A 27,752-nucleotide genomic window follows, 5' to 3' on the forward strand; every position below is an offset into this window, starting at 1 on the left:
GGTAATATTATTAATGGCTCTACAATCAACACACATACGCTAAGTACCATCTTTCTTAAGAACCAAAATCACAGGAATGGCACAAGTACTAAGGCTTTTACATACATACCCGTGGTCCAAAAGCTCTTGGACTTCGTGCTGAATTTCCTTAGTCTCATCGGGGTTGGTTCGATAAGCAGCTCAGTTTGGCAAAGTCGCTCCCGGAATCAAGTCGATTTGATGCTCAATTCCCCTCATAGATGGCAATCCGGGAGGTATCTCAGCTGGAAAAATGTCCTCGAACTCCTACAAAAGGTTAGTGACAACAGGAGGTAGCGAGCTAACAGCATCATCATCAAGGGAAAACAGTGTTTGTTTGCACACCAAATTAAAGTGTAGCAAACATCAACATCAGAAATTTCAGCAAGGTCACATTTTCTAGCAAGTAAAACTCCACCCCTCAATTTAATCCCATCGGTCTTGGAACTAAGTGCAGACTTATCCTTTTTAGGTGGGTAAATAGAATTAGCATCTTGCTGATTTTCAGATTTAGTTTTATGCAAACTAGCAGCTCGTTCCTTATCAGCTAGTACAATTTCAGTAGGGGTCATAGGAAGCAAAGTAATTTTCTTTCCCCTATGCATGAAGGTGTAAGTATTACTTCTACCATGGTGTAAAGCCTCCATTGATACAACATCACAATCTACAGAATCAGCATATGAACCAATGGAAAAGAGACTCTGCAAGACTGTGTTACCTTATCATTAAACCACTGAATATGGTATGGATGGGGGTGTGGACGTGTGGCCAAGCCAAGCTTCTTGACCAAATCTGAACTCACCAAATTATTGCAACTACCCCCATCAATGATGACACGCGCTCGTCGATTGTTGATGACGAAGAAAATCTAGAACAAATTATGGCGTTGAAGCTTCTCAGGCTGTTGTGCTTGTACGTTGAGCACTCTCTTCACAATGATTCTCCTGAAGGACGTTGTGTCCTCGATGCCAAGAACATCGCCGCCCTCCACAACCTCTTCTGCTTCTTCTTCTTCTTCTTCATCATCTTCAATGTCGGATGTACTGATGTAGCCGTCTTCTGTAGCAATGTATGCCTGCTGACTTGGGCAATCCTTCCACACATTGCCAAATCCATGCCAGCGGTGGCACTGAATGCCGGTTGTGCGTCCTGTCGAGGCCACGGAGGAAAAACTCTTGGCTAGTTCCTGCAAAGACTTTTTACCTGAGTTTGAAGATCGCGTAGGAGATGGTTTTGGCGCTGTGGCAACTTCCGAAGCTGCTGGTCCCTTGCTCGTACGTGGGGGCGATCGAAAAGAGGAAGGCTTGGTTAGCCCCGAAGATGGCGCCGAGCGTGGAGTGGAGGTGTCGACCTTGCTCCTGCTCTGCAAATCACGTCCCTGCAACTCCTTCTCTGCAAGCATAGCAAAATAAAACAACTGGTTGACAGTGTTAAACTCTTTGTAATCAACAATGTCCCGAATGTCACGTCTCAAACCCGAGTAAAATCTACAAATAGCATCCTCGGTTCCCTCAACTATGCTACAATGCATCAAGCCCTTCTGAAGCTCGCCATAGTAATCCTACACAGATTTTATCTCCCTGTTCTAAGCCCATCAACTTTTTACGCAAATCTCTATGGTAAGATGGGGGAACAAATCTATCACGCATAGCAACCTTAAGGTCATTCCAAGTACTAGGTGCAGCACCCTCATCAATTAGACCAATCCACCAAACGATAGCAAAATCTTTAAACTCACTAGTGGCTTGTCTAACTCTATGTTGCTCAGGTACAAGGTGTGCACTAAACTTCTGCTCTACTGTCATCTCCCAATCAAGGTAACCCTCAGCATCATAATATCCCGAAAAGGAAGGTATGGTAAACTTAACCTTAGCATAAGGGTCGTCGGGTACATGATTCTGATTACCTTGCTGGTGGTTGTGGTTGTGAGCACCACCCATACCTTGCTTGTTGCGGCAAAGACGATGGTGTAGCCGTGCTTGTCATGTGGCTGCTTCATCTATATTACCGTGGTCATCATACACCATGTCCTCATCATCATTGTTCTATTGACGAGCCTCCAGCATATCGATCCTATCAGTAAGCGTGGATATCCGTATGTCAACCCTCTCAATGATATCACCAAGCTTGAGGCCTATGATCGCTTCGGTGACTGCCTTGGTGACGACCTCTTGCATCTCTCTCTTGGCATCATGTAGCTATTCCTAGCTAACACACTCGTCGAAATCCTTGGGAGTGTGACCCCCACTTTCATCATTCCCTATCATAGTAGACACAAAAACAGGAACAAACAGTGAAGATTATCCCAAATAATCTGACTATGTAGGTAGGGTGGTGCCTCTCAAGGTCACAACTAAAGAGGGCGTCTTACCAAGCCCTTACAAGGTTCTTACCAACGCGAGCAGTGGATGGTACAACTGGTGGTTGGTTCGTGATACCTGTGAGGAAGTGGTACCAATATTGCAAGATCCTCTGGTGTACTGATCTGAAGACAATATGTGGAGCTTTGGCAAGCCAAAAAATATAAGTATGTGGAACACAATACAAAAATAGATAGCAATGCTGAATAATGGTCCAAAGCACACTTGTCCTAGTTGCTAGCCTATACGTGTCCTAGAACAGTAGTGCTAGCAAGGAGGATAAAGATCAATTATGGATATGAGAAACAGCACTGAATCGGGCTCAACGGACCTTGTCGTGAGGTGGATTCACTAGTAGACAGTAACTTTTTCTTTTTTTCTTTTTTTGATATTTTTTCTTAATCTGCCTCACAAGAATAGGCGCACCACAAAGTTTCAACTTAATGGATATAATATGTGGCCTATGGAAATTTTGCAAAAACTTTAAAAAGTGTGCAGAAATTTCAGAGCTCCGACAGACAATTTTCTGAGCTGAATTTAAAAATTTTGAATTTGCCAAACCTGGCATTGGCGGGGTTGGATGGATGCGAAATTTTTTTCTCTTCTTTGAAAAGTTAAATTTTGCCTGATTTCGAGCCCGTATGCGAAAGTTATGGCCCTTTGAAGTTCGGGAGCCCGATTAGGGTTTCGATAGAGGGCAAAACCCAAATCGGGTGGGATGTGATGGTGGATCTAGTGGCAGCGGGGATGGAAATACACTAATAGACTAAAACACGAACTAACCAGCAACGAGACGATGAAGTAGGACACAAACTCAACACTACAAACTCTGAAAAAGAATTATGCAAAAGCCTAAACACGGTTGTGGGACAGGAAAACTAAACCCTAAAGTTTTTTTTGGCTTTTTCGTGGACTATGGGACGAAGGTGAAAAACACTCGAACTAAAGGATAGATGCAAACTTGACGGTATACCTGAAGCTTTGATATCAAATGATGGGGACGTGAGTTCCCGATCTTCCATCAGGCTCTTGATAACTCTTGTTGTAGGCGGAGTGCGACACACCGATCCAGCTTCAGATCCTAAGACCCGAATCCAGCAATTTTAGCACCACAACTCCTCTGGTTATCAACCGTGTCACAACCCGATTGACCTCGCCAAAAAGGCTAATCTCTGCAAGTGCAACAAAGAACACAAGCAAGAACTCGAAAGAACGCAGCTCAATTGAAGTGACTCTGCAGATGAATGATTAATCTCACAAGTTGGGGTCTCACAAACCGACTCGACGACGAAACTGTTTTTGACAGAATAATCTAAGCAAAACCCAAACCCTAACAAGTGTGTGGCTACTGCTAATAAACTCCCTAGGGTCGTGCAAGACCCCTTGGACGCGCCCCTAATGGGCTCCAACACGATACAAGGCCCAAAGACCAAAAGACAACGTCACAGCGCCGGAACAGAATCTGGACGTCAACTTCCTACGACAATTCCCATCAACTCCGGATGAATTTGGGCCTGAGACCAATGCCACTGGAAGCGTCTTGAAATTATCTTTCCAGCCATATCAAGAGCGCCCAAATCCAACTCTATATGCGACCTAGACGTACGTTTTAGTACGGATTGTTCCTGGAGTCCGAAACAGAAACGAAGTCGAATCGGTTTGGGCCTCCATCTTGATCTGGATGTCCTAGCTGGTCCTCCGCGCCTCCAAGGCCTTCTCCATGGCCTTGCTGGTCCTCTCCTTTGTTTCTAAGGACTATTAAATCATTAAGTAGCAATCTATTCTCAGATTCACAGTAAACATTACTTAGAAGCGAGCTCAGCTATAAATTCAATTGTCGAGCGCGTGCGCGAGTAATAGGACCATGTATAGCCTCTTGAGGAGTGTCATTTGTATCTGTAGAAGTGATGTCCTCATCATAGGGGGACCAAGTATTCAAGTAATAATAAAGTAAATGAGAGAAAGTAATGCCGATGAAAGAAGACGAAATTACTCGAATCGAAGCTTCATTCCTCAGAGGTACAAAGTTGGAGAGGGGTCGACACTTCGGCTCCTCTCCGGACACTCACCTCGCCTCTCTCCCTATTTTCTAAAGATATGTGGACAGCGCGTTTCGCCTTGGACTTTCTCCAATTCTCTGTGTCTTGAAGTGAAGGAAGGGGCAGGTATTTATAGCTCTTGAAGGTCGGTTTCTTGGGGTTGCTTGGCTTGGACGCTAGTAGGTTGATGGACGTAGCTTCCACGCGAAGGAGGTGGCTGAGAGGCTGAGAAGTAGGGCTGGCCGGTCTCCCTTGGGCCGGCTGGCCTAAGATTCTCCAATTTTTGCTCGGGCCGCCCATATCCTTTCTTGCAACATTGTTTGGAGCAACTACCAACTTGACTTGGTCCGAACGGCCGAAAAGTGATGCCGGCCCGCCTGGGATTCCTTCCTCAGGCGTTGGATCAACCACCATTGTGTGATGGACGACATGTAGTAACTCTTCCAAGGCGGTTTCAAGTCGGTTGGACGTTATTCATGCAGAAGGTGGGCCCTTTGATCCATGTGACAAACTCATCCATCCCTCCACTTGTGTTAACTTCCATCCAATGGTTGGCATTGATTTCCCTTGTGTTTCTTTGCATGTAGGTGCAGCTCCAAGCCTCGGATGACCAGCCCAACTCCGAGTGGCAACTTCGAGAGCCCATTGGAGGGACATATGAGGCCTTTCGCTCTTAGTCTCAGTTTTGGCTTGCCTCCCAAGTGTTTAGGGGTCCATTACCGAGTCCCCAAGGCTATTATGATGAGTGGAAAGTGTTTTGGGAAGGTGCTAGGCCGACCGGCCAGGTAGGGCCATGTCGATGATTTTCCAGGAGGCATAACTTTTCCATCCGGACTCCAAATTGGGTGATCCAAGTGTCTATTTCGATCATCTCGACGAGCTCTTCAACATGGTTCTGTCCAATTTGGCATTTGAGAATGTTTACAGTGGTGTCATATTATATCCATGTTCCACCATCCTTGCATATGCTCCATTTAGTACTGTTTCTTGCATATTTTCAGCATAGTCCTGCAGAACATCTCAAACCACCAAAGCTCGTTGAACTCATTAGTTTAAATGAACTTTATATCCCAAATACTTCAAGTTCCTTCATTATTTGCAATGGTTGGGGACCAAAATGGCCGTCAACAAGCAATCGAAGATGCTTTCACAAGTACTCGACGCCTGTAGGACTCGACTAGGAAGAGCTCGGGGGCTTGTCAGACCCGGGGCAGCGGGACTGCTCATAGGCATAGAAAGTTATAGAATATGGGATGGCGTATGGATGTAACTTATCCTATTGTAACTACCCCGAATAGGTGTAGAACTAATTGAAGTATAAGGAAACTACCCGACAAGTTGAGGTAGGATTCCAATAGTACTCGGCTATAACTTTTCATGTAACCATGTCCCCCAGACTATATAAGGGCGGGCAGGGACCCCCTCGAAACATATGACATCACATCAACCTCTAAGGCAGTACAAGCAACCACATAGGACGTGGGGTATTATGCACCTCGTGGCCCGAAAATGTCTAAATCGTTGTGTTCCCTACATCATCGGGTTCCAGAGCTAGTCGATCCTTTGCCTACAATCCTATTGCTAAGGGTATCCCTGAGCAGGCTTGGCGGCTAAACACCAACACACCTACCTCCAATTCGGAAGGTGCTGGGAACAATCCGACTCCAACTCACTTAGGTGAGTCAATTGAGCCCGACGTTACCCCCGACTCCAAAAATTTTCAATTTTCTGAAACCTTCGGAAAATATGTGGCTTACCTTAAGTCAATTAAGCGCCCCAGGGTCGTCAACTCCGAAATACTCGACGGAGTAGATCGAGTTTCACGATCCATTGAGGGATACATCAAGCTTGCAAAATCTGCTCTTGATCAAACCAAGATATAGCAGGACCTAGAGAACTTGAACCTACGACGCATTCGGACGGGCGACATGTTCTCTAGGATCGATCGAGTTGATTCCACACTCCTCGACTGCATTAGCATGGCTGAAGATACTCTCCAACATGGAGATCCCAAGAAACATGATTTGATGGGAAAGTCCTGTGGGAAACCCGAGAAGGCAAACCCCCGACTTGATCGGATGGGACCGCCTCTCTCAGGGACCCCCCAGGCTTCCTCGTCAAAATCCGTCCACAACTGGACAGCTGAACCCACCAATTTCTCTGATCCCCTATTTGATCAAAACTTTGATGAGTTCATGGAAAGTCTAGATAACCTTGAACCATATGACGATCTTGAAGATTGGTCAGCCAACGTCTACTTGTTTATGGAGACAATGTGTCATCCACCCCACATGGTCGACGTCCTCTGGCAGGAAGCCAAACTCAAGAAGCAGAAAGAAATTCCTAAACCACGTTCGGATGATTACTCGAAACCCGAGAAGAACGACCCCCGACTTGATCGGATGGGCGACCCTATCTCTGGGAAAAATAGAGTAGTCACAACTGACTCCCCAAAAGAATCCAGCGAGTTGATGTTCGACAAACCCTGAATTAAACAGCCGGAGGGACTAACCACTGTCCAATCCTGGTGCCACTGGATGAACGAAAACGCTCTTCTGGTAGAGATGGGCTATAGAACTAGTTGTGTGAGTTGGAAACCATCCGAGTGGTGTTTGGATAAGTCCCTAGGTCTCCACCGACTTAGGGTTTCCATGTAACAATAAGGGCGTGCATGGATCCCTCTAATTCATCCCATAGCGCAGAGAGACATCCCTCTACGCGTATCGTTATACCCAAGGCAATACAAATCACACAGGACGTAGGGTATTACGCAACATCTGCGGCCCGAACCTATCTAACCCCTTGTGTTGTTTGCGCCATCGTGTTTCTAATCTCGGTGATTCCCCACGATCATCTCTCTATCTAAGGGTATCCCTAGGTAGACGTGATGGTAAAACACCGACAATACGCCATGTAACTACCCATATCATATCTTGTACTAGTCGGATTGCATAGAAACCACCCGAGTAATACTCGGGAGGGACTCTAGGCGCCGCACTGACCTAGAGTTTCCTTGTAACCTTGCTCCCCCAACCTATATAAGGGCGGGTAAGGACCCCTCCAAAGCAGATCAATCCCCTCAAGCAATATAAACCATACAGGACGTAGGGTATTACGCAACTTGCGGCCTAAACCTGTCTAAACCCTCGTGTTGCTTGCACCATCGAGTTCCTGATCTCGATGTCCCCTACGCAACTAAGTACTACCTGAGGGTATCCCTAGGTGTACGTGACGATAAAACAACGACACCAGCAACTCCAACTCCGGAAAAAACCTAGAGTTAAGGGCCAACTCCACGTTTTTCTTGGAGCTCCTCAAGAGGTGCTCTAAAAACATAAGTTTCACAGCTACTCGTGGAGTTGGGGATTATTTACCCACCATTGCCAGGGATTACACAACATACCTCTTCATTTCTATTTTTCTGGCCCCCACCCAACCTTCTTTCTCACTGCCACCATGCCTGCCTCCCGTCACCGCCCCTGCCTCCAGGAGCCGCCGCGTCGCGTGCACCTCTGGTTGCCGCCTGCGGAGCGCCCGCCTCCGTCCGCTATCGTGTCGCGCTGCCTTCTTGAGCCGCCTCGTTGCGCGTGCCTCCGACCGTCACCGCGCACGCCTCTAGGAGCTGCCCGTGCCGCGCGTGCCTCCGGCCCTCTGCCACTGCCTATGTAGAGAGAGGAAGAGGAGGGGAGCACAGAGAGTGGCATGTGGACCAATTCATAAGGGTTAAAATAAATTAATTTCTGGAGTTGGAGCACTGTAATAAACCAGATACGTACAATAACTCTATTTTTTTGTGGAGTTAGTAGAGTGGAGCTATAGAAACGTGGTCCTGTAGAGCTATTAGAGCTGGAGTGCTACAAATAGACCTTACAAAATACAGATATAGATACGAGAGGGTGCCACTGTTCTCTAACCAAATCCGAGAAACGGTTGTAACCAGCCGAAACCCTAACCCTGCTCCCCAAATCGTCCCATCAAACCCTAGCCATAAAACGGCTCAATGCTGTGAGAACCAACATACGCATGGCTCTGGACAGCCCGGCCGAGCGACGGGACGAGGTGGTCCAGGTGGCGATGGGGAATGGGAACGGCGTGGCGCCGCTGCAACCGTTGCGGCCGGCCGGCCGGCCTGCGGCGGCGACGGCACCATACCTGGACCGGCGGCTACGGCTGAACCCCAACGCGGAGCACAAGCCGCAGGACTACAGCGATGTGCGCGGCGAGTACGCGCCGGCCGTGTACAGCGCACTCGAACGGCATCTCCCACCGAGCCTCCTCGATGCCGACCGCGACGTCAAGCTACACTTCATGCGAGACATTCTCGCGCGCTACTGGCCCCAGGGAGAGCGCAACAAGGTCAGGCTTTCCATCCCTCCTAGTTACTTAATGATATTTATGGGCATTACTAGGATTCATGCGGATGATTGTTTTTTCTTTAATTTTAAGGATAGAGTGTTTGATTTTGCTAGGATTATGGGTGGCACTCAAGTAACTTTTTTGGCAAATCACTTCGATTTTGCTTCAAGATTAATGGCACACTAGTGTCATCTTATTTTGGTGCTGCGGCAGTTTTGACCATGTCAGGGGTCTGGTTAGGACTGGGTTTCTGGTTAGGACTGGGTTTAATCCACAGTCCTGAAATTCAATGATATGTGGATGAGATGGCTTGGCAAGGTGGCGGTGGATGTTGCTGGCCGTGGGCATGGAGGGATATTGATGGCAGGAGGTGGCTGGGGGCAGTGGATGTGGAAATGATGAGCAACCAGAGATTTGGGAATTGGGGGTGCGGGGAGATGGGCAGCACTGCTGCTGAGAGTAGTTGGAAGGGCTCGTGGTGACAGAGGGCACATAGTATTCACAGGTTGAATATTTTGACTCCCGAAAGTATCTAATTAAAACAAGTATGTGAATTGTACGGTATTGCGACATTTAGGTCTTTGTTTTACATTTAGTTTCATTGACAAGGATTTCAACATTGCCAAATTTTCTAGCAAGGTCATTTCTCTTTACTACCTTTTACTAGCTAAATATATTTTACTGCACAAATAGTGAGGCTCTCATGTCAAATGTTTTCATGTTACAGGTGCAAAGGCACAAAGAATACAGGCAGAGGATACTCCACCTTTACAAGGTTTGCAGTTTTTCTCTTATTCACGTGTACTGCACTACATCCAGATTTGCCTGTGAAATACCCAATGTGGTCAATTTATCATGTTTTGAAATCCTTTTTTTGGAGTTTTGTTGGAATAACATTGAACAGACTGCCATGATATGTGTATTGGGCATTTGTTTATTCATGTTAGGTGTGCTATGTGTGATGCTTAGGTTATTTTGTATGTGAAGTTTGTTGCCATGAAACGTGCTGGATTGGATTAGTCTTGGACGGCACACAGGATATCTGAATTCTGAAAATTACATAGACAAAGATTTCACATCCAGAATGCTATGCAATTACTGGTTGCATGGATGGTCTTCAAGCCAGTATGCCATAATCTGAGTTTCAGAACTGGTCTCTAACTAAATTACATGCTTGTATTCGTAAGTTTGGGGATTTGGGTGTAATTTTTAAATTATATTTATTCTATGTCAGCTTGATCACAACAATAGCAAAGCCTTATTACGTTGGCTGAACATCAGGATCACCAATTTATAAAACACAGCCACTAGCCCATATGTGAAAACAAGAATACTCAAGAGTCTTTTGTGGTGCAGAACAACTAGCACTGTTTCCTCTTCTAGTTTACTCAAAATGGAAAGGTAGTAAAACTCTATTCTATATTTATTGGAATTCCTCCCACTGGTCGGATTCTTTCTCATATCACAAAACAAGTTACATACCTACCTGATTTCACAGTAGAGTAACTTGTTCACACAATCAGTTTGTTTCTAGAGTTCACATTGACCTCGATCTATTGACTCTTCAAGTAGCACATGACTTCTTGACTCACATATGCATGTGAAAAGGCACACTCATGTTTACACTTGCACCAGACAAAAAAAAATCTATCCTAACATATGCTTATTCTATATTTTGATAAATGAAATATTTATTTCATATATTTATTGGAATTCCTCCCACTGGTCGGATTCTTTCTCATATCACAAAACAAGTTACATAGTCATATATAGGGGAGAACCTAGCTGATTTCACAGTAGAGTAACTTGTTCACACAATCAGCTTGTTAGTTCACATTGACCTCGATCTATTGACTCTTCAAGTAGCACATGACTTCTTGACTTACATATGCATGTGAAAAGGCACACTCCTCATGTTTACACTTGCACCAGACAAAAAAATGAATCAATCCTAACATATGCCTATTCTATATTTTGATAAATGAAATATTTATTTGTCCTGCTTGAAGGCAGATGGCATCCTAACCTATTCTATATTTTGATAAATGAAATATTTATTTGTCCTGCTTGAAGGCAGATGGCATCCTAACTGAGTATCGAGTTCCATCTATTTAATGATGGTAGTATCTTGAGGTTTATACAATTTTTCTTGGACTGAACTCACATGTCTGAACATCTTTTGACGCGTCGACTGGCATCTGATGAGGCTGGGAGGGGTTTGGGGGGCGGGTGTTTGGGGTGGTTGGGGTGGGGTGTGGGGTTGCGAAGACAATGGCAGGATGGAGATAGGTGTGCACCAGTAGGGAGAGAGATTGATTGATGGCTGGTGTTGGGGACTGTCTTGCACAAGTTTGCAGCTTTTTCTGTAGTGCTGAGATTTTTCCTGGGAAAAGAACTTAACAGGATCTTCTCTGGCCTTCCAGCTTGTGTTGCACTAGATTTGAATTTAGATTATACTTGATAATGAAAGTGAGGTCAAATACTCTTTTTACAAATTTTTAAAAATATATTAATTATTAGACAAATCCCCGAATCCTAATTTTCTGAACTTGCCAAGTCAGGCACCTGCAGTCTTGGACCTGTGTTGGATTCGAACTCCTGCATGTGTGCCCGGTGGCACTACTTGGATGTTATAAAAAAATTCTTCAAAATTAAAACATTACATGGCTATCTAATTTTTTAACATTATTTTTTCCTCTTTTTCGGCTAAAAATCCACATATTCTATTTGTTTTCTCTTGCAGCCTCTTCATGAAGAATTATACAATATGCATCCTTCCACATTCTTCTTACCAACATTCCTTGAAGCAGTTAGGAGCAATTCAGAAGAAAGCTTTAGAAGCTTTATGACTGAACCAATTCCTGGTGTTTATTCGTTTGCTATGTTGCAGCCAACTTTCTGCGAGATGTTATTGGAGGAGGTATGGTAAATTCAGAACAAATGGATAAGCTTTTCTTCAAGTTTTGCTCATCAATTCTAATTGTGTGCACCTTTGTAGGTAGAGAACTTTGAAAAATGGGTCCATGCAATGAAATTTAAGATAATGAGGCCAAATACAATGAACAAGTATGGTGCTGTCCTTGATGATTTTGGTCTGGAAGCTATGTTGAATCAGTTCATGGAACAGTTCGTAGCTCCAATTTCTAGAGGTTGTCTGAGTGACTGCTACATTTATAGAGAACAAACACTTGTTTCAGTCCTTGATTCTCATATTGATTTTATTTTCTGGGTTGGTCTTCAGTTTTTTATCCTGAGGTTGGTGGTGGAACATTGGACTCACATCATGCTTTTGTTGTTGAATATGGAAAAGACAGGGATGTTGAACTAGGTAAGTTCTCACACAGAAGTTAGAAACTCCCATTTGAAGTGTCCATATCTGAATGCAATCACTTTTCGTAATTATTTCTTTTGCTTTCAATATTTTTGGTCTGCATGGAAGGTGAAATTGTACCTGTTGGAGGAACACCTGCAAAAAATTCATGGACATTCGCTTGTTAAATTTCAGTATAGCAAATAGGATATCCAGTTTTTACTTGTACCAGCCTTTGAACCTACTGCTTTACACCTTTCAACTCAAAATAGAATGGAAGTAAAGCTAATCTTTTCATAGATAAGAGGTGCTAGCTTTGTTTTATCCGTGAAGTTGCATGGTTGTCTCACTCACACCCCTCAATTTGTAAAATTATTTCTTGAGCCCCCTAAACTTTGGACCCATTTGTGGCATTGATCTTCAAATCACCGTTAGTTTAACTGATCGTGTTGTTGTGGCATCAAATGTGCTATTATACTGCTAAACTGTTTTCATTATCACTGTTTCCATTATTTTTCTTTTCTGTTGATTAAACATGTCACTAACATGGCTATGAAGATGATGCCACCAATTTTACTAATTACTTGATCAGTCAACCAACTATTTAGTTTTCATATTTTCATATTTACGGCGAACTCGACCAGTGGCCCACGTATTCTGGCAAATATGCCCTATTTGCATGTAGGAATTATGTATGCTCCTTTCAACAACCATATGCATTTGAACCATATTGGATTATTTCAATTCCCTTCTTTTTCTAGGAGCATTTGTTTTACATTATTTGTCCATTTCATATTTTGATGGAAGTTAGCCATCTATGTTCTTTCTTTTATGTATGAAATGAATATCACACATGTTGTAAGGCCAAAACCCATGTTAAGGTGGCATGGAGAGAAGCAATTAATGTTTTGGTGCCACATCACATAATTTGTGGAGTTAGTAGTAATTTGGGCCAATGTTGCACGGACTCAAAGCGTATGGGTCTAGCAAATTAACTCGCAAGTTGAGGGAGGTGGGTGAGACAACATCACAACTTTTAGGGGTTAATGGAGAATCCTCCCAAATTTAAATATTAGGATGCACGAGGTGTACATGTGATTTTGCACTCACATTCTTCACTTATAATCCTCACTGCCGATGCCCTCGTTGAGATTTGTCCAGAAGAAGTCAAGTAAGAGATCTAACATTTTATTGTTATACTGTCACATGTGTGCGCCATGTTGCCAGTCTCTTTAAGATTAAATATTATACTCTTGGTTTTTCTTTATAGCTTCTGCTAGTATATGGTGTTTCCTTATACCAGGGGAACTTTAATATCAAATCCATCTTTTAATCTGTTTTATTACTGCCAAGGAAACGAAATAATGTTCGATTACATTTTACTGTATGAACATATATAAACAAGTAGCATTTCTTTTTTTTGTTCTGAACTGTTAAATTTTGCTTTTCTAGGTTTTCATGTTGATGATTCAGAAGTTACGTTAAATGTTTGCCTTGGCAAACAATTCTCTGGTGGTGAACTATATTTCCGAGGCATTCGGTGTGAGAATCATGTGAATTCAGAGACACAACATGAGGTTTGTTGTGACTTATTACTTAAACTTCCACAACCGTCTGAGTATTTTATCATTTTTGTTTCTATATTATCTGCCGTGCATGTAAGACATGCTCTTCTGATGGATTTTGAGTATGTGCCTCTTACTCAGCTATTTTTTTACTTGTATTCCGGAGTTCGTCATTGGCTAACGATGGTATAGGGACATGTACAGTAAACAACTACTCCCTCCGTCCCGAACTATAGCTATTTTAAGCGTTCAAAATTTGTCCCAAATATAACAACTTTTGTAGTTCGTAACCCACCTGGGATATATAAATTTACCAAAATACCCCCTCATTCTGGTGTTAGTTGTGGCAAGATTTTTTTTTCGCTGGCGTTAATTAATTGCATGCCTGTATGGCGATATGGACCAAATACGTGTATGTTTGGCAGGTCAAAGGACATTATTAGGAAGGCTTGCTGCGTCAGATATGGAGCCATTAGGAAGGTGCGCTGCGTCAATATGGAGCCATGCATGATGCAATCACGCACATATCAATTAGCGCATGATTGTTGCTAGCACATCTGTGGTATTAAACTGAGGGCAATTGAGTCATTTCACCTGCCTTCATAATATGTCTGAAAAATGCTAAAACTAGCTATATTCCGGGACGGAGGGAGTAGATAATTTAGTTGATGTTTAACTTTTGTGAATAAAACTGAGGCAATAATAGGCTCTATGAATCGATGGATAAGAGAAAAGTGAGGAATATATAAAAATATGAATGTATAGAAACATCAACTCGCTTTGTGTCTGAGGAGGTAGCTTGGAATATCTCTGAGGAGGTAGCTTTGGATAGGAGTGCTTGGAGGCTAGCTATCAACGTGCTTGAACCGTGACCTTTGTGTCTTGTGGGTTTCATCTCTAGCCTACCCCAACTCGCATGGGATAAAAGGCTATGTTGTTGTTGTTGTATAGAGACACAAATTAGTAGATAGTGAAAGAGAGAGAGTAGGAGAAAATAATGCTTGTCTTCCTCCAAACCCTAGAAGGGTGGGTATATATGGATCCTATACATGGGCCTCTAGATGGGCCTCTATACATGGGCCTCTATACATGGGCTCAATATACTCCAACACCCCCCCGCAGTCTGAACTACCGGCGCAGCGGTGTTCAAGACTGGACAACAAGAAAGCTAACACCCCCCTGCAGTCTGAACAACCGACGCAGCGGTGTTCAAGACTGGACAAGATGAGAGTACAAGTAGAGCACAAAAGGGCTAACACCCCCCCGCAGCCACAACTAGCCACCGGCTACGTTGAGGCTGGATCGAAACTCCGAGAAGGTCGACGAGGGCAGCCCCTTGGTGAAGATGTCAGCAAACTGGGAGGTAGTCGGGACATGGAGTACCCGAACATCACCGATGGCGACTCTGTCGTGCACGAAGTGTAGGTCGATCTCCACGTGCTTCGTCCGCTGATGCTGGACGGGGTTGGTGGAGAGATACACGGCGCTGACGTTGTCGCAGTAGACGAGCGTGCTCTTGGCGAGTGGACTGTGGAGCTCCGCCAAGAGCTGTCGTAGCCAGGACGCCTCCGCCACGCCATTAGCGACAGCCCGGTACTCCGCCTCGGCACTGGAGCGGGAGACAACTGGCTGCCGCTTGGACGACCAGGAGACCAGGTTCCCGCCCAGTAAGACGGCGTAGCCGGAGGTGGAGCGACGAGTGTCCGGGCAGCCAGCCCAGTCAGCGTCGGTGTAGACCACCAGCTCAGCAGAGGACGAGCGGTGAAGTACCAGGCCGAGGTCCACAGTGCCACGGACGTACAGGAGGAGACACTTCAGCGCAGCAAGGTGTGACTCCCGGGATCATGCATATGGAGACAGACCTGCTGAACAGCGTATGTGAGATCCGGCCTGGTGAAGGTGAGGTACTGCAAAGCGCCGGCCAGACTCCGGTAGGCAGTAGGATCATCCACCGGATCACCCAGATCAGCAGACAGCTTCGCCTGAGTGTCGACTGGAGTGGAGCAGGTCTTGCAATCAGTCATCCCAGCCCGCTCCAGAATATCGAGGGCGTACTGCCGCTGGTGAAGGAGAAGACCAGACGGGCGAGGCTCAACAGTGACGCCCAAGAAGTGGTGGAGCTGACCGAGATCCTTCATAGCGAACTCCTGCTGCAGAGAGGAGATGACACTCTGAAGCAACTGCTGACTGGAAGCTGTAAGCACAATGTCGTCGACATATAGCAGCAGATAGGCAGTCTCATCCCCACGGCGGTAGATGAACAGAGACGTGTCAGACTTGGCCTCGGTGAACCTCAGTGTCATCAAGAACGTGGCGAACCGAGAGTACCAAGCCCGAGGAGCCTGCTTCAGTCCATAGAGAGACTTGTTGAGCCGGCAGACCGTATCCGGACGACTCGAGTCCACAAATCCCGCAGGCTGAGAGCAGTAGACAGTCTCTGACAAGGTGCCGTGAAGAAACACATTCTTCACGTCCAGCTGGTGCACAGGCCAAGAGCGCGAGATCGCAAGTGAGAGGACCGTGCGCACCGTAGCAGGCTTCACGACCGGGCTGAAGGTCTCATCATAGTCCACACCAGGCCGCTGAGTGAACCCCCGGAGAACCCAGCGAGCCTTGTAGCGCTCCAGTGTGCCATCAGCCCGACGCTTATGCGTCCAGATCCAATTGCCAGTCACCACATTGCAACCAGACGGACGCGGCACGAGGTCCCACGTCTGGTTGGCAAGAAGAGCCGTGTACTCCTCTTCCATCGCGCGACGCCAGTGAGGATCCGCCAAGGCGTCGCAGACAGAGGAGGGTACCGGAGAGACCCGTGGCTCTCCCTCGGTGGCGGAGAGAGTCGCGGCCTGAGACGCCATCCGCTGAGTCACCATGGGATGGATATGCCGAGGATCCCAATGGATGACGGGCGGGTGGTACACCTCCGGCTCGGCTCGAGAGGGAGCCGGAGGAGGCGGCGGCGGCGACGGCTCCGGCGTCGGCGTCGCAGGAGCCTCCGGAGCAGGAGGCGGCGCCAGTGTCGGCGCCGAACGACGCCGGTATACCTGCACCGGCTCAGCGTACCGCTACGGTGTCGGGTTCGGCGCCAAGCGACGCTGGTACACCTGCACCGGCTGAGCGTACCGCGCAGGTGCAGGTGAAGGCGCCGGGGCCGCGCGTGGCGCTGCGGGAGACACCGGTCCTGCGCGCGGCACGACCGGAGGTCCGGGGACCGCACGTGGCGCGATCGCAGGCACCGGGGTCGCGCTCGGCGCAGCAGGGATCACCGGAAACGGTGCCGGCGTGCCGGGAAAACCTGCAGGAAAAGGACAGACAGGCAACGGTGGCTGAACCACCGGGTTAGTCGGAAACAGAGACTAGCTCGGGGTCAGGAGAAGGTGTAGAGGAGGTAGAGTAGGGGAAATCCGACTCGTCAAAGACGACGTGTTGGGAGATCAGAACGCGGCGAGAGGTTAGGTCAAAGCATCGGTACCCCTTGTGGTCAGGGGAGTACCCGAGGAACACACAACGAGTCGAGCGGGGCGCCAGCTTGTGAGAAGCGGTGGCGGAGGTGTTAGGGTAACACGCACACCCGAAGACCCGAAGGTGGTCGTAGCGAGGAGGGGTACCGAAGAGAGCGTGGTGTGGAGTGGGAGCAGGAGAAGCAGTGGACGGAAGGCGGTTGAGCAGGTAGGTGGCGGTGTGGAGGCTCTCAGCCCAGAAGCGCGGGGGCAGAGAAGCCTGGATCAGAAGGGTGCGCACGACGTCGTTCGTCGTGCGAATCATCCGCTCAGCCTTGCCGTTCTGAGGAGAGGTATACGGACAAGACATACGCAGCTGAACACCCCGAGAGAGGAAGAAAGAATGGGAGGTGGAGTTGTCGAACTCCCGCCCGTTGTCACACTCGCCTTAACGGTGAGGCCGAACTGAGTGGACACCCAGGCAAAGAAGTGGAGGAGGGTGGGGAAGGTCTCAGACTTAGCGCGCAAAGGAAACGTCCAAGAGTAGTGCGAGAAGTCGTCGACCACCACAAGATAATACTTATAACCAGAAAGGCTAAGTACAGGAGAGGTCCACAGCTCACAGTGAACAAGGTCAAATGCATGCGTCGCATGCGAAGAAGAAGAAAAAGGGAGCCGAACATGACGACCGAGCTGGCACGCATGGCAGAGGGGCTCAGCAGGAGCCCTAGTACCAGGGACATCGGTACTACGACTGAGCTGAGCGAGAACGTCACGGTCAGGGTGACCAAGACGGCGGTGCCAGGTGGTGGAAGACGGCGTCGCGGCAAAAGCTGCAGACCAAGACGGCCAGGGCGAAGAAGAAGACGAGAGTGGTGCAGCGGAAGAATGAAGGCGAAGGGTGTAAAGGGGCCCCGTGCTGTCACACCGGAGTAGCGGACGCCGGGAGGCCGAATCCTTTACAGTGAGGCCGGAAGAATCAAACTCGATGGAACAAGAATTGTCAGCTGTAAACTGACGAATGGAAAGAAGGTTATGAATCATCAGAGGAGCAACTAGGACATTGGGAAGACGAAAAGAGGCAGGAGCAGAACACACGACAGTGACAGGAAGGCAAGAACCGTCACCAACCATGATGGAAGAAGGACAATAGGGGTGTGGGGGTCGGACAGAAGAAAGGATACCGGCATGTGGGGTGGTGTGGAAGGAGGCACCCGAGTCGGCGATCCACTCGGTGCTGATCGGCTGCGTCCGCCCCGTGGCGCTGAAGAACGGCGCCAGTGCGGCCTGGTCCCACCCCCCAGGCCAGGTCGGTTGCTGGCTGGGTAGAGCGGGCGGGGTCCAGAACGGCGCGAACAGGGGAGCAGCAGCGGCGAGCATGGCCGCCGGCTGGGGCTGAAGACGAGCCCCCCCCTTCACGGCGGGCGCGACGGCCTTGGCTTGCGCGGCGCGCGCGACGGGCGTGACGGCCGGTGCGGCGTGCGCTGCAGCGAGGGAGGCGGCGGTCCGCGCGGCCTGCGTGGCGTGCGCGGCGGGCGCGACAGCGGCTACAAAGGCGGCAGCGGCGGCCAGGTCTGCGGGCGCGACGGCGTGAGCCTGCGCGGCATGCGCGGCGCGACGGCGTGAGCCTGCGCGGCATGCGCGGCGCGGCCCGCGCCCTGCAGCGGAGGCGGCGCCTGGGCGGCGGCCTGGAATAGAGGCGTGCCCTGGAGCAGAGGAGGTGCGGCCACCGCGCCCTGGAACAGAGGGGCGGCGGCAGAGGCCGTGGATCCAGCGCCAGGGGGCAGCGCGTGGCCAGCGGAGGCACACGCGCCCTGGGGCCACGCCACGCCACGCCACGCCGTGAGCAGGGGCGGCGGCGGCGGCCCAGAGTGCGGCAGCGGGAGCCCAGGGGGAGGAGGCCCACGGGGAAGGAGGCCCTGCGTTGGCGGAAGATCAGGCCGGCCAAGGCCACACGCCCGCGGCCGGAGCAGACGGGGCCATGGCGCCCGCAGGGGCAGCAGCGACGGGATGGTGCCACGCGCGCGGCGCGTCTCGCACGGGATGGGCATCAGGGGCTTCGAATCAGCGCCCGCGCCCGCGCCCTGCCCGCCCTAGACAGCTGCTGCACCAGCCCCTGCACCGCCATGGACAGTGGCAAGGGCGGCGACAGCGGTAGTTCCCGACTAGGGGCCAGGTCGGGCGGCGGCCAGGGCCCTCCCGGCGGCGGATCCCGCGCCCAGGGTGGGGTCCGCGGCGGCCAGGGCGGCGGTGGATCGGGCCGCGGCCCCTGCTGCAGCGGCGCTCGGCGCAGGGGAAGAGGGGGCAGGCCTGGGAGAGGAGGCGGCGACGCCCAGGACAGGGGAGACGGCGCCCACCCCGCGCGTGCCAGCAGGGGCTGCGGCGGCAGGGGGCTGGACGGGCGGAAGCAGAGGCCAGGGAACAGAGGAGCTCCCCGCGCCAGATCCCGGCCAGATGAGGGCCGCGCCAGAGGCAGGGGTAGCTGCGGCGGCAGGAACAGAGGGAAGAGAAGGGAAGGAGGAGAGGGGAGGAGGCTCCGGCGGCCGGCAGCCGGCCATGGCGGCGGCGGCGGTGGCAGCTAGAGGAGGAAGAGAAGGCTATCTGATACCATGAAAGAGAGAGAGTAGGAGAAAATATTGCTTGTCTTCCTCCAAACCCTAGAAGGGTGGGTATATATGGATCCTATACACGGGCCTCTAGATGGGCCTCTATACATGGGCTCAATATACTCCAACAGATAGCACCTCTAAAGGTGCATAACAAATTCTATAAAATATGATTGTGTAATAGTATACAACATATCATGTACCATCATGCAATATTTGAGCTTGAACGAAAACTTGTGCAAGAAAAACACAAGAGAAAGCAGCATATGGAGTCTTTGTTCGAACACAAATTTTGCACAATGCTAGATAATATGATTTTTTATGCACTGTAGCACTGGAGTTACCGAGTTACTAACATTACAGCCATTCCACATAGATGACAAGATGCACTTGCGGTGCTGTCTTCTGGATTATTTGGTGCTGTTCAGCATATGTATGTGCTTCTGGAATGGTTTCAGATGTGTTTTCCTTTCGTGGACATTTATTTCACAGTATAGTTTTGTGTTTGACTAGAACATGGTTCTTAAGGCAATGAGGCGCCTTGGATATGCCTGATCACCTAGGCGACAAGGCATAACTAGGACGTTGTGGTGCTATGGGTATGCCTTGTTGCCTAGGCGACGCCTTAGAAACACCACCTATTTGATTGTAACTTGTGTTTCAGGATTAAGGAATGATGGATGTTAGGTGTTTGAGTTGTCAATATTCTATCCTGCTATAGTATTCTGAGTTTTGAGTTGTCAATATATTTGTTCTTGGAGTTCTGTCAGAAACATTCTTCTCCCTATTAATATAGCATTTAGTCATGTTGCTTTTTTCTTGTTGACAAGCAGTTGATGTTATCTTCAAGTGTCATTCTTCCTATATTATCTTTGATCTTTTGTGCAGGAAATGTATGATTACACTCATATTCCTGGACAGGCTGTACTCCACCGTGGTCGACATAGGCATGGTGCTCGAGCTATATCATCTGGACTCAGAATCAATCTGCTTTTGTGGTGCCGGAGGTATACAGGCATTTCCCCATATATATATATGTGTGTGTGTGTGCATATATACACCCACACCCACACCCATGTGCTATTACTGAACAAATTTTCAGTAACGACTACTGTGCGTGATTATTGAACACCATTTTACTGAACGTGATTCAGTAATTTCTGGTCAGTTCAGTCAGTAATTTGACTGTTGGGCGTAGAATGAACGCTATCCACCCACCCTTTCAACTTCAAAGTCCTGGTCCAATCCTACCTGTTTTTTAGCCCTTAGGGCTGTTTCAGGTGTACGCAGGTACTGTAAGCTAGGGCTGTTTAAGGTGTACATAGGTACTGTAAACCTGTATAGCAGCAAGCAAGTTTCCTAACAAACGAAAGCAAGATAGACCACATATGAAATAAACATACAACTGTTGCCAAAACTTAGAAACTACAAAAAATTTAGGTTCCATAAATTTCATGTTGAACATCATCAGATATATGCACTTGTTTTATCACCATCAGGTTCATGTTCCAAGCTTGGATGAGCCATACAATACACCAACATCAGCTTCCATTGTAGAAGGAAAAAAAAAACTAAATTGAACTGAGCTGCTGCACGCTGTTGCCACTAGTACCTATACTATGAACCTGTAGCACGAGGTAATTAAATACATTGGGTATACACTCTTCCAGGTATTGATACTGTAGGATACAATTATTGTTCTTGTCAAGGGCATTGGTGCCCAGGGTAGGAGGCCCTTGGCTCTTTAGTTCATAGCCCGGGCTAGCAGAGGCGCCAGGGGTTTTGCCTCGATGCCCAATGGTGAAGGGGGTGAGATTGAGAGGAGCAAAGGAGTTATTAGAGGATAACTGGTTCTTGATTCCCTTCTCATAGGCTGATTACAGGGTATAAATAGAGATGCTGAGCTCCTAGGCTCCTAGTCTCTGGCTCCTTGTTTCTCCCTCACATCAATTCTAACCCCTCAATCCTAGGCATCTAATTGTCATTGATTACAGTCGGCACCTCCTGGGAAGCCGTCCTAGCTGCCTTGGCAGCGTCTTGGGATCTGGGATGCCTTTGGTACTGGTACCCCCACATTGTTGTTCTTACTGGAACAGAACAACAACAAGGCATTCAAGGCGATAAATTTCTATTACTTTAAAGAGTGCAAGTGTAAGGTCCATTTACGAACATTTATCATCTAAACCGAACATCCTCTGTCCACTCATTGAAGCCTTCCTCTTCATCATTGCATCCAATCAACCAATCTTTAGCACATATTAGGGCTTCAAGGTTTTCTGGGGAGTGTGAAGTCCTATCTTTACGAAGAATTCTTCCAGTAGCACTAAATGCAGATTCTGAGGACAAGTGTGTGTGCTCACAGGGATAGCAAGAATATCCCTAGCCATCAAAGACAAGACTGGATATGCATTTGAATTATTCTTCCACCATGCTAGAACATTGAAGTTCTCATTTGACATCACAAGGATTCGAGGGTCCTCCAAAAAAATATCGAACTCTGAACAAGCATCTGAGTTTTGTGACGCAAATTGGGTAAACGCAAATTCCACGTGTCTTATACCACATACTAGTCCTAAGGAACTACTACTAGACTCACCAGACTTGCTTGTGGGCTGCTCATCACATATACTGAACATGGGTAAACTGTGGATCCTCACAATTTTTTCATATTCTAGGTTTCTTCAAGTACCGCTTTAACTCTCTCATCTTCAAATCAACATTTTCGCCAACGGTGTGGAAGTAGAACTTGATGAAGTCAGCTTTCATACAAGGATCTAGCACAGCGGCTATGAGAAGAGCAATATTAGGATTTGCCCAATACTTCTGGAATTTGGTATGCATCCCATTAGCCAATTTGTTGAGGAGTTCATTAGTGTTCCACGTCTCACCGAGCAAGGCATCTCGGATGGCTAGAAGCTTCTTCAAGGAAAGGTGGGTTGTAGGATGCCTTCTGCGCAGAAAATGCTTTAGTAGCCTCACTAAACTCTTGAAGAAAACCATGAAGAGCCTCCGCATTTGCCGATTCATATTTGCTTGGAGCTTCATGCTTTTGCTCAGTCGCATATCTGTTGGGTGCCACCTTATACTTCAATGCTTTGTGTAGCAGGGGCAGGCCCACCTCAATTCAAGGGTATTCAATTACCCATTATTTTGAGCAAAATTTCTTATGTGTACAGTATGTACCATGTGTATGTATTTAAAAAATAAAAGACACGTAACAGATTGCCAATCTCCTCTCTTCCGGCCGAAAAACAGTACTGTCTCCATCTCCATCTCCCTCCCCTCCTACATGAGGCCTGGAATGGCCCAATTTCGCACCATGTCCACCAAGAGCCCAGCCGCTCCCCATGCGTCCATGCCCTAGCTCCCATCGTTGAGTTAGATGGCGGCAGCGAGCATTACTGAGCAGCGAAGGGCAGCTGGCGGTGGCCGAGTCTGCACCTCCGCGGCCGCCGTGCGTGCACGTGTTGAGCCTGCAGGTGCGCCGTGCCTCTGGGGTGGCCGGCGGCGGCGGCTGAGTCTGCACCTTCGCGGCGGCTTGTGGCGGGTGCAGGAGGGGCGACGCTCCTGGACGGCAGCCGCGCACGTGACTGCAGGGGTACCGCGCCTCCGCGGTGGCTGGTGGCGGCCGAGCGTGCCAGCGCGTGTGCGTGCAGGGCTTGCAGGGGCACCGCGCCTCCGCGGCAGCCCATTGACAAGTGCTAGCGAGTGGTTTGCTCTTCTTTCTCCTTTTCAAGTTTGTTGTTCAAAAATTTGGTTATGCTTCTTAACTTGTATGTCAGCCTAAAAATGTCAGTTGCATAAGTCATAAGAAAAAAAAACTTGCTAAATATAATTGGCAGTACTGCTACATGGTGTACAATTAGTGTTAATTGATGCTATAATCAATTAGACATGCTAAAAACTAAGATTTAGGTTATAAAATAATTGTTTTTCAAGTTTTGAATACCCATATTTGAAATCCTAGGCCTGCCCCTGTCGTGTAGCATGTCGTAGGTTGAGTTCCAATGGTGTGGAATATCAAGAATCAGTCCTGACTTCGCTTTGAGGCCTGAAGTTTGTACAATTGTGTTGAAGGTTTGCATCTGGGATGGTGTGGATGTGACAACCTTGTGATATCCCTCACTCTATGAATTGCATTAGGAATGACCTTTAAACCTGCCTGGTGCATAATATTCAGCATATGGGCAGCACACTTCACATGTAGGTGTTCACCTTGGAAGATCATCTTAGAAACTAAAGCATCACGCATGTCCTTACTGCTCTGTTATTCACACTAGCATTAACTAATGTCAAAGTAAACAGCTCGCCAACCAGGTCCCACTCTACCAAGCATGAGGTAATCCCATCTGGTACCGCATATGATGTATGTGCGAAAGAAATCTACTTGAATGATTTTCTTCTTCAGCTCAAACTCCTCATCAATAAAATGTTCTGTAACACCTAGGTAGCCCAAGTTCTGGTTAGAAGACCACAAATCAGCAGTCGGACTAACATGTCCTATAAACCTTTTGAACTTGTCCAACAGTTGTAGTTTCTCCTCTTCATACAACAAAACACAATCTGCCCATACACTTAGATGACCAACAACTCTAAACAATGGCTGACAGTATTTTATAAAGTTTCCAATTAGGGTCATCCGCTTTTCGAAATGCAATCTCCTCACTGATTAAATATTTGGCTATCAAAATACAGAATACTTCTGGGTCAAAGACAACCTGATCCCCATTGATAGACTTTGTATTCAGTGTTGCTAAGAATCTATATCTTGTGGAATGGCATGGCGGTGAAATCCAATATGTCTATCGAGGTGATTGGTGCCTTCTTCCAGGTTGAGATGACAAATGTAGCTTACAGTCTGCATATCGCCTTCTCTCTGCCATTGACCACTCCTGAATCAAGTAATTTCAAGACTTCAGCCCGCCTCTTGGAAGATCGACTTGACTGATCAGCTACTGAACTATCATGACTGTCCACCACAATTTCTAGCACTAAATCCATATCACCTAGATGACACAAATGTAATTTCAGTTAACCACAATTTCTGGCACTGAATCCATATCACCTAGATGACACAAATATAAATTCAGTTAAGGCTGCAGATGCAAATGATGATGCATAACAAACAAACTTCATCTGAAATATGTTGATCTTCCTAGTTAAGTTAATGGCAATGCATTTTGTCAAATTGTAGTCTCTCTAAGTCTATGAATAATTTAACACAAGAACATTCTACTAGTTGCCCAACTGCACAGCCTGACCAACCATCAACAATGGTGCGCGAGTCGTTTCCTTGGAAACAAGCACACAAGATGTAGTTGGTAGCAGCTAGCTTGACTTGTTCAAGCACAAGGCCATACATGCAATGCAAGAAATGATAAACACTTGTGCATACTGCCCAGGTGGTTCTATTCTATCTGCCACTAGCTACAAAAACCCTTCTAAGACCAAACAACACATCTCCATCGAAGGTGATTGGGAAGGGGCATGTCACCTGAATACGATGGCGAGTGGCGGCGGCGGAGGGGCTTCTGGGTGAGAGCGCACTGGGCGGGAACTGCTTCGAGGCCGGTGGGGTAGCAACGTCCATCGGCCAGGAGGCTCCGTTCCATCGAGCTTGAAGACAAGCGCCGCCGCTGCCGTTGCCTTGCAGAACTGCCGCACGGTGGAGATGGGACACGTTGCAAGCCTAGCCCTTTTCTCAGTCCATGGGCTCGACCTTTCTCACAGTTCAAGAGCTGACATAGGGACCTGTCTAGAATCCAATCCATACAAGTCCTTTAAAGATGCAGCCCAGTCCATTCCGGCCGTTTCTTATATGGAGCCCGTAAATAACAGCCCTTCAGTACGGGGGCCTGTATGGCCGTTGGATCTAGCCAGGTGATTGTCTGGGCTACCTGCTGTGGAGCGACCCGAAATCATGCTGGAGTGGTGGTTTGCGCCGTCGACGAGCCACAACTCCACCTCCGGCGTGGAACAGCAGGATGGGTGATGGAGAGAGGGGCATTGCGGGGATGGCAAAGAGGAGGGTTGCGGGGATAGCGGAGAGGATTGGAGTGGAGAAGGGTGTTGTGGGGAAAGCAGAGAGGAGGGTCGCGGCTGAGAGCTAACAGCTTGCAACTCATGAGATGTGCATGGGGGGGTCGGAAGCGGAAGGGAATCGAGGGGAGCATGTTTGTTCTGCTTCCCACCCGACACAAAAATGCAAATCGCTCCAGCTCGATTCACGATTCGCTGGTGAATCGTTCGACAAAATCACTGTTTGGTAGCGCTCCGCTGGTTCTCGCATGAAGCGGAGCAGCGGGAGCAGTACCAAACGGGCCCTAAATTTGTTTTTATACTTCTGATCTTATTATTTATTGAAAATGTTGATACAGTTTAGGTGTTTTAGTCCGGACAAAAGGTTGTCATTTCAAGAGGGGGGGGGGGGTGCAGAGGGAGTGGGAGGGGGGATTTGCAAAAGTGTGATTACCCAATCCAAGGACGGGCGGTTAATTGTAAAATTACCCAATCATCCCATGCCCCTTGGATGTTGATCCGGTGGCCTAGATTGGAGTTTGCATGGTTTATATGGAAAAGTTAGTTTGCACCTGATATGTTCCTTTTTTGTTGGGATAGGAGTCATATTGATTAGGCTATTTGAGGCTCATGGAAATATTCATGTGACCATTCTTATGCTTCAAATTAGTCAGGTAAGTTGTGCCTAAGCATATAAGCCCCCAAGGGCCCAACACCCTTAGTTCTATACAATCAGGGTATGCTTTTGTCAGGTAATGAATGAACAAACATGGTCCCACCTGATGCCAGGTCAAATTTGCTCTTAGAATTTCCTGTTCTTTCTCATTACCATGCAAGTGGCTGGCTGGCTTATGTTTTCTGTACCTATTATTGGAAGCTTTGTTGCTTGTTGCCTTGCTACATGTTGCATTAGTGTTATTTGACCATTCTGAGTTGTACCTTCGATTGTTGTGAAAAAGGTTGCTGATCTTCTGCATCCCTAAGTTTATTCGATGTTAGCTGCTTCGGCATGTAGAATTATATTTTGACTAATAATGGCTTGTGAAATGTTGCAACTGAATGAGTTATTCCTATGTCCAGCTCTGTGTTCAGGGAGATGAAGAAATATCAGAAGGATTTTCCCACCTGGTGTGGTGAGTGCCAGCGCGAAAAGAGGGGAAGGCAGAGTCAGTGTGTTAAAGCAACCAAGATGGTAAGTCTCTATTTATATAGTTTACATGTCTTGGCTGACCCTTTGTTATCAGTTCTTAGACATTTGCTTCTTTTTGGTAGGCGTTTCTCAGGGGCGCTGGAGGCGCAACGATTTAATTTGTACCTAAGGCATGTATTTTATACAAATTTGTATCATACTAAACTTTGTTCATCATTTGGGACTTGAGTGGTCACTTTAGACTTGGAGTCAACAGTCAGCTTTCTGTTAGACTGCTAGACTCTGCGATCACCGGTGCATGTAAATGTAAACTTATTGTGATCAAGTCTGGCTGAAGAAAGTGACATAACAGGTGATAATCTGGTAGTGTAGCAAGAAATGCTACATAATTCAATTTCTGTGGCATCGCAGCACACATTATTATGCTATAAATTGGAATGTCATTAACTAGGCATGGTTATCTGGTGCCACGGGAATTCCTATTTACCACTCGCCTGTACCTTTGTGCCAGGACACCTGTGCATGCCTTTATCGTGGTGTACCCTCATTTTACGCCTGATCATCAGCGATTTAACTTTCATCCCACGCTGCCACGGGAGGCCTGCTGGGGTCTTGAGTGATCATCAGACGAATACTAATATTTGGGATTATTTGGCGGATAAAGATAAGGAAAATATGAGTAGAAACAGCTGTTTTCATATTTGGTAAAGTACCCTGATTAGTACATAAGAAATAATGGCCTGGCACCGATCAGATCATTAGTAAAATACCCGCAAAAAATTAGTGAAGTACTAATGTTTCCCAACAGATTTATGCTCACACCTCTACCCCTGATTTACTTGTTTCTGGACATTTCTATCTTTTCTGTACTGGTAATTCAATTCAGCGGT

At 47.6% G+C, this 27,752-nt stretch overlaps 1 protein-coding gene across 12 annotated transcripts; it reads left to right on the forward strand.

Moving 5' to 3' along the window:
* The first annotated feature begins 8,302 nt into the window (after positions 1 to 8,302).
* Positions 8,303 to 27,332, forward strand: LOC120672974 (2-oxoglutarate and iron-dependent oxygenase domain-containing protein CP2-like). 12 transcript variants are annotated; one of them, XM_039953620.1, is made up of 10 exons: positions 8,303 to 8,773; positions 9,501 to 9,548; positions 11,517 to 11,693; positions 11,772 to 11,925; positions 12,015 to 12,101; positions 13,536 to 13,660; positions 20,071 to 20,127; positions 20,583 to 20,701; positions 26,793 to 26,904; positions 26,985 to 27,332. In XM_039953620.1, the coding sequence occupies exons 1-10, from the start codon at positions 8,441 to 8,443 to the stop codon at positions 27,018 to 27,020; spliced, it is 1,248 nt and encodes a 415-aa protein (XP_039809554.1). In that variant the 5' UTR covers positions 8,303 to 8,440; the 3' UTR covers positions 27,021 to 27,332. The 12 variants fall into 12 exon arrangements, 11 of the variants coding, with proteins under 11 accessions (XP_039809554.1, XP_039809556.1, XP_039809559.1 ...); XM_039953622.1 differs by having other exon boundaries at positions 20,616 to 20,701; XM_039953621.1 differs by having other exon boundaries at positions 8,304 to 8,773; positions 11,772 to 11,922.
* Positions 27,333 to 27,752: the final 420 nt, after the last annotated feature.

The sequence above is a fragment of the Panicum virgatum genome, chromosome 5N, assembly GCF_016808335.1.
Source record: "Panicum virgatum strain AP13 chromosome 5N, P.virgatum_v5, whole genome shotgun sequence".
NCBI lineage: Eukaryota > Viridiplantae > Streptophyta > Magnoliopsida > Poales > Poaceae > Panicum > Panicum virgatum.

Bases quoted from the DNA above. Each gene is read 5' to 3' on its own strand.
- LOC120672974 (XM_039953620.1), top strand. From the start codon at position 8,441: ATGGCTCTGGACAGCCCGGCCGAGCGACGGGACGAGGTGGTCCAGGTG. The intron at 11,926-12,014 runs GTCTGAGTGACT...GTTGGTCTTCAG, and splicing joins AGCTCCAATTTCTAGAGGTT to TTTTTTATCCTGAGGTTGGT. The intron at 26,905-26,984 runs GTAAGTCTCTAT...TCTTTTTGGTAG, and splicing joins GTGTTAAAGCAACCAAGATG to GCGTTTCTCAGGGGCGCTGG.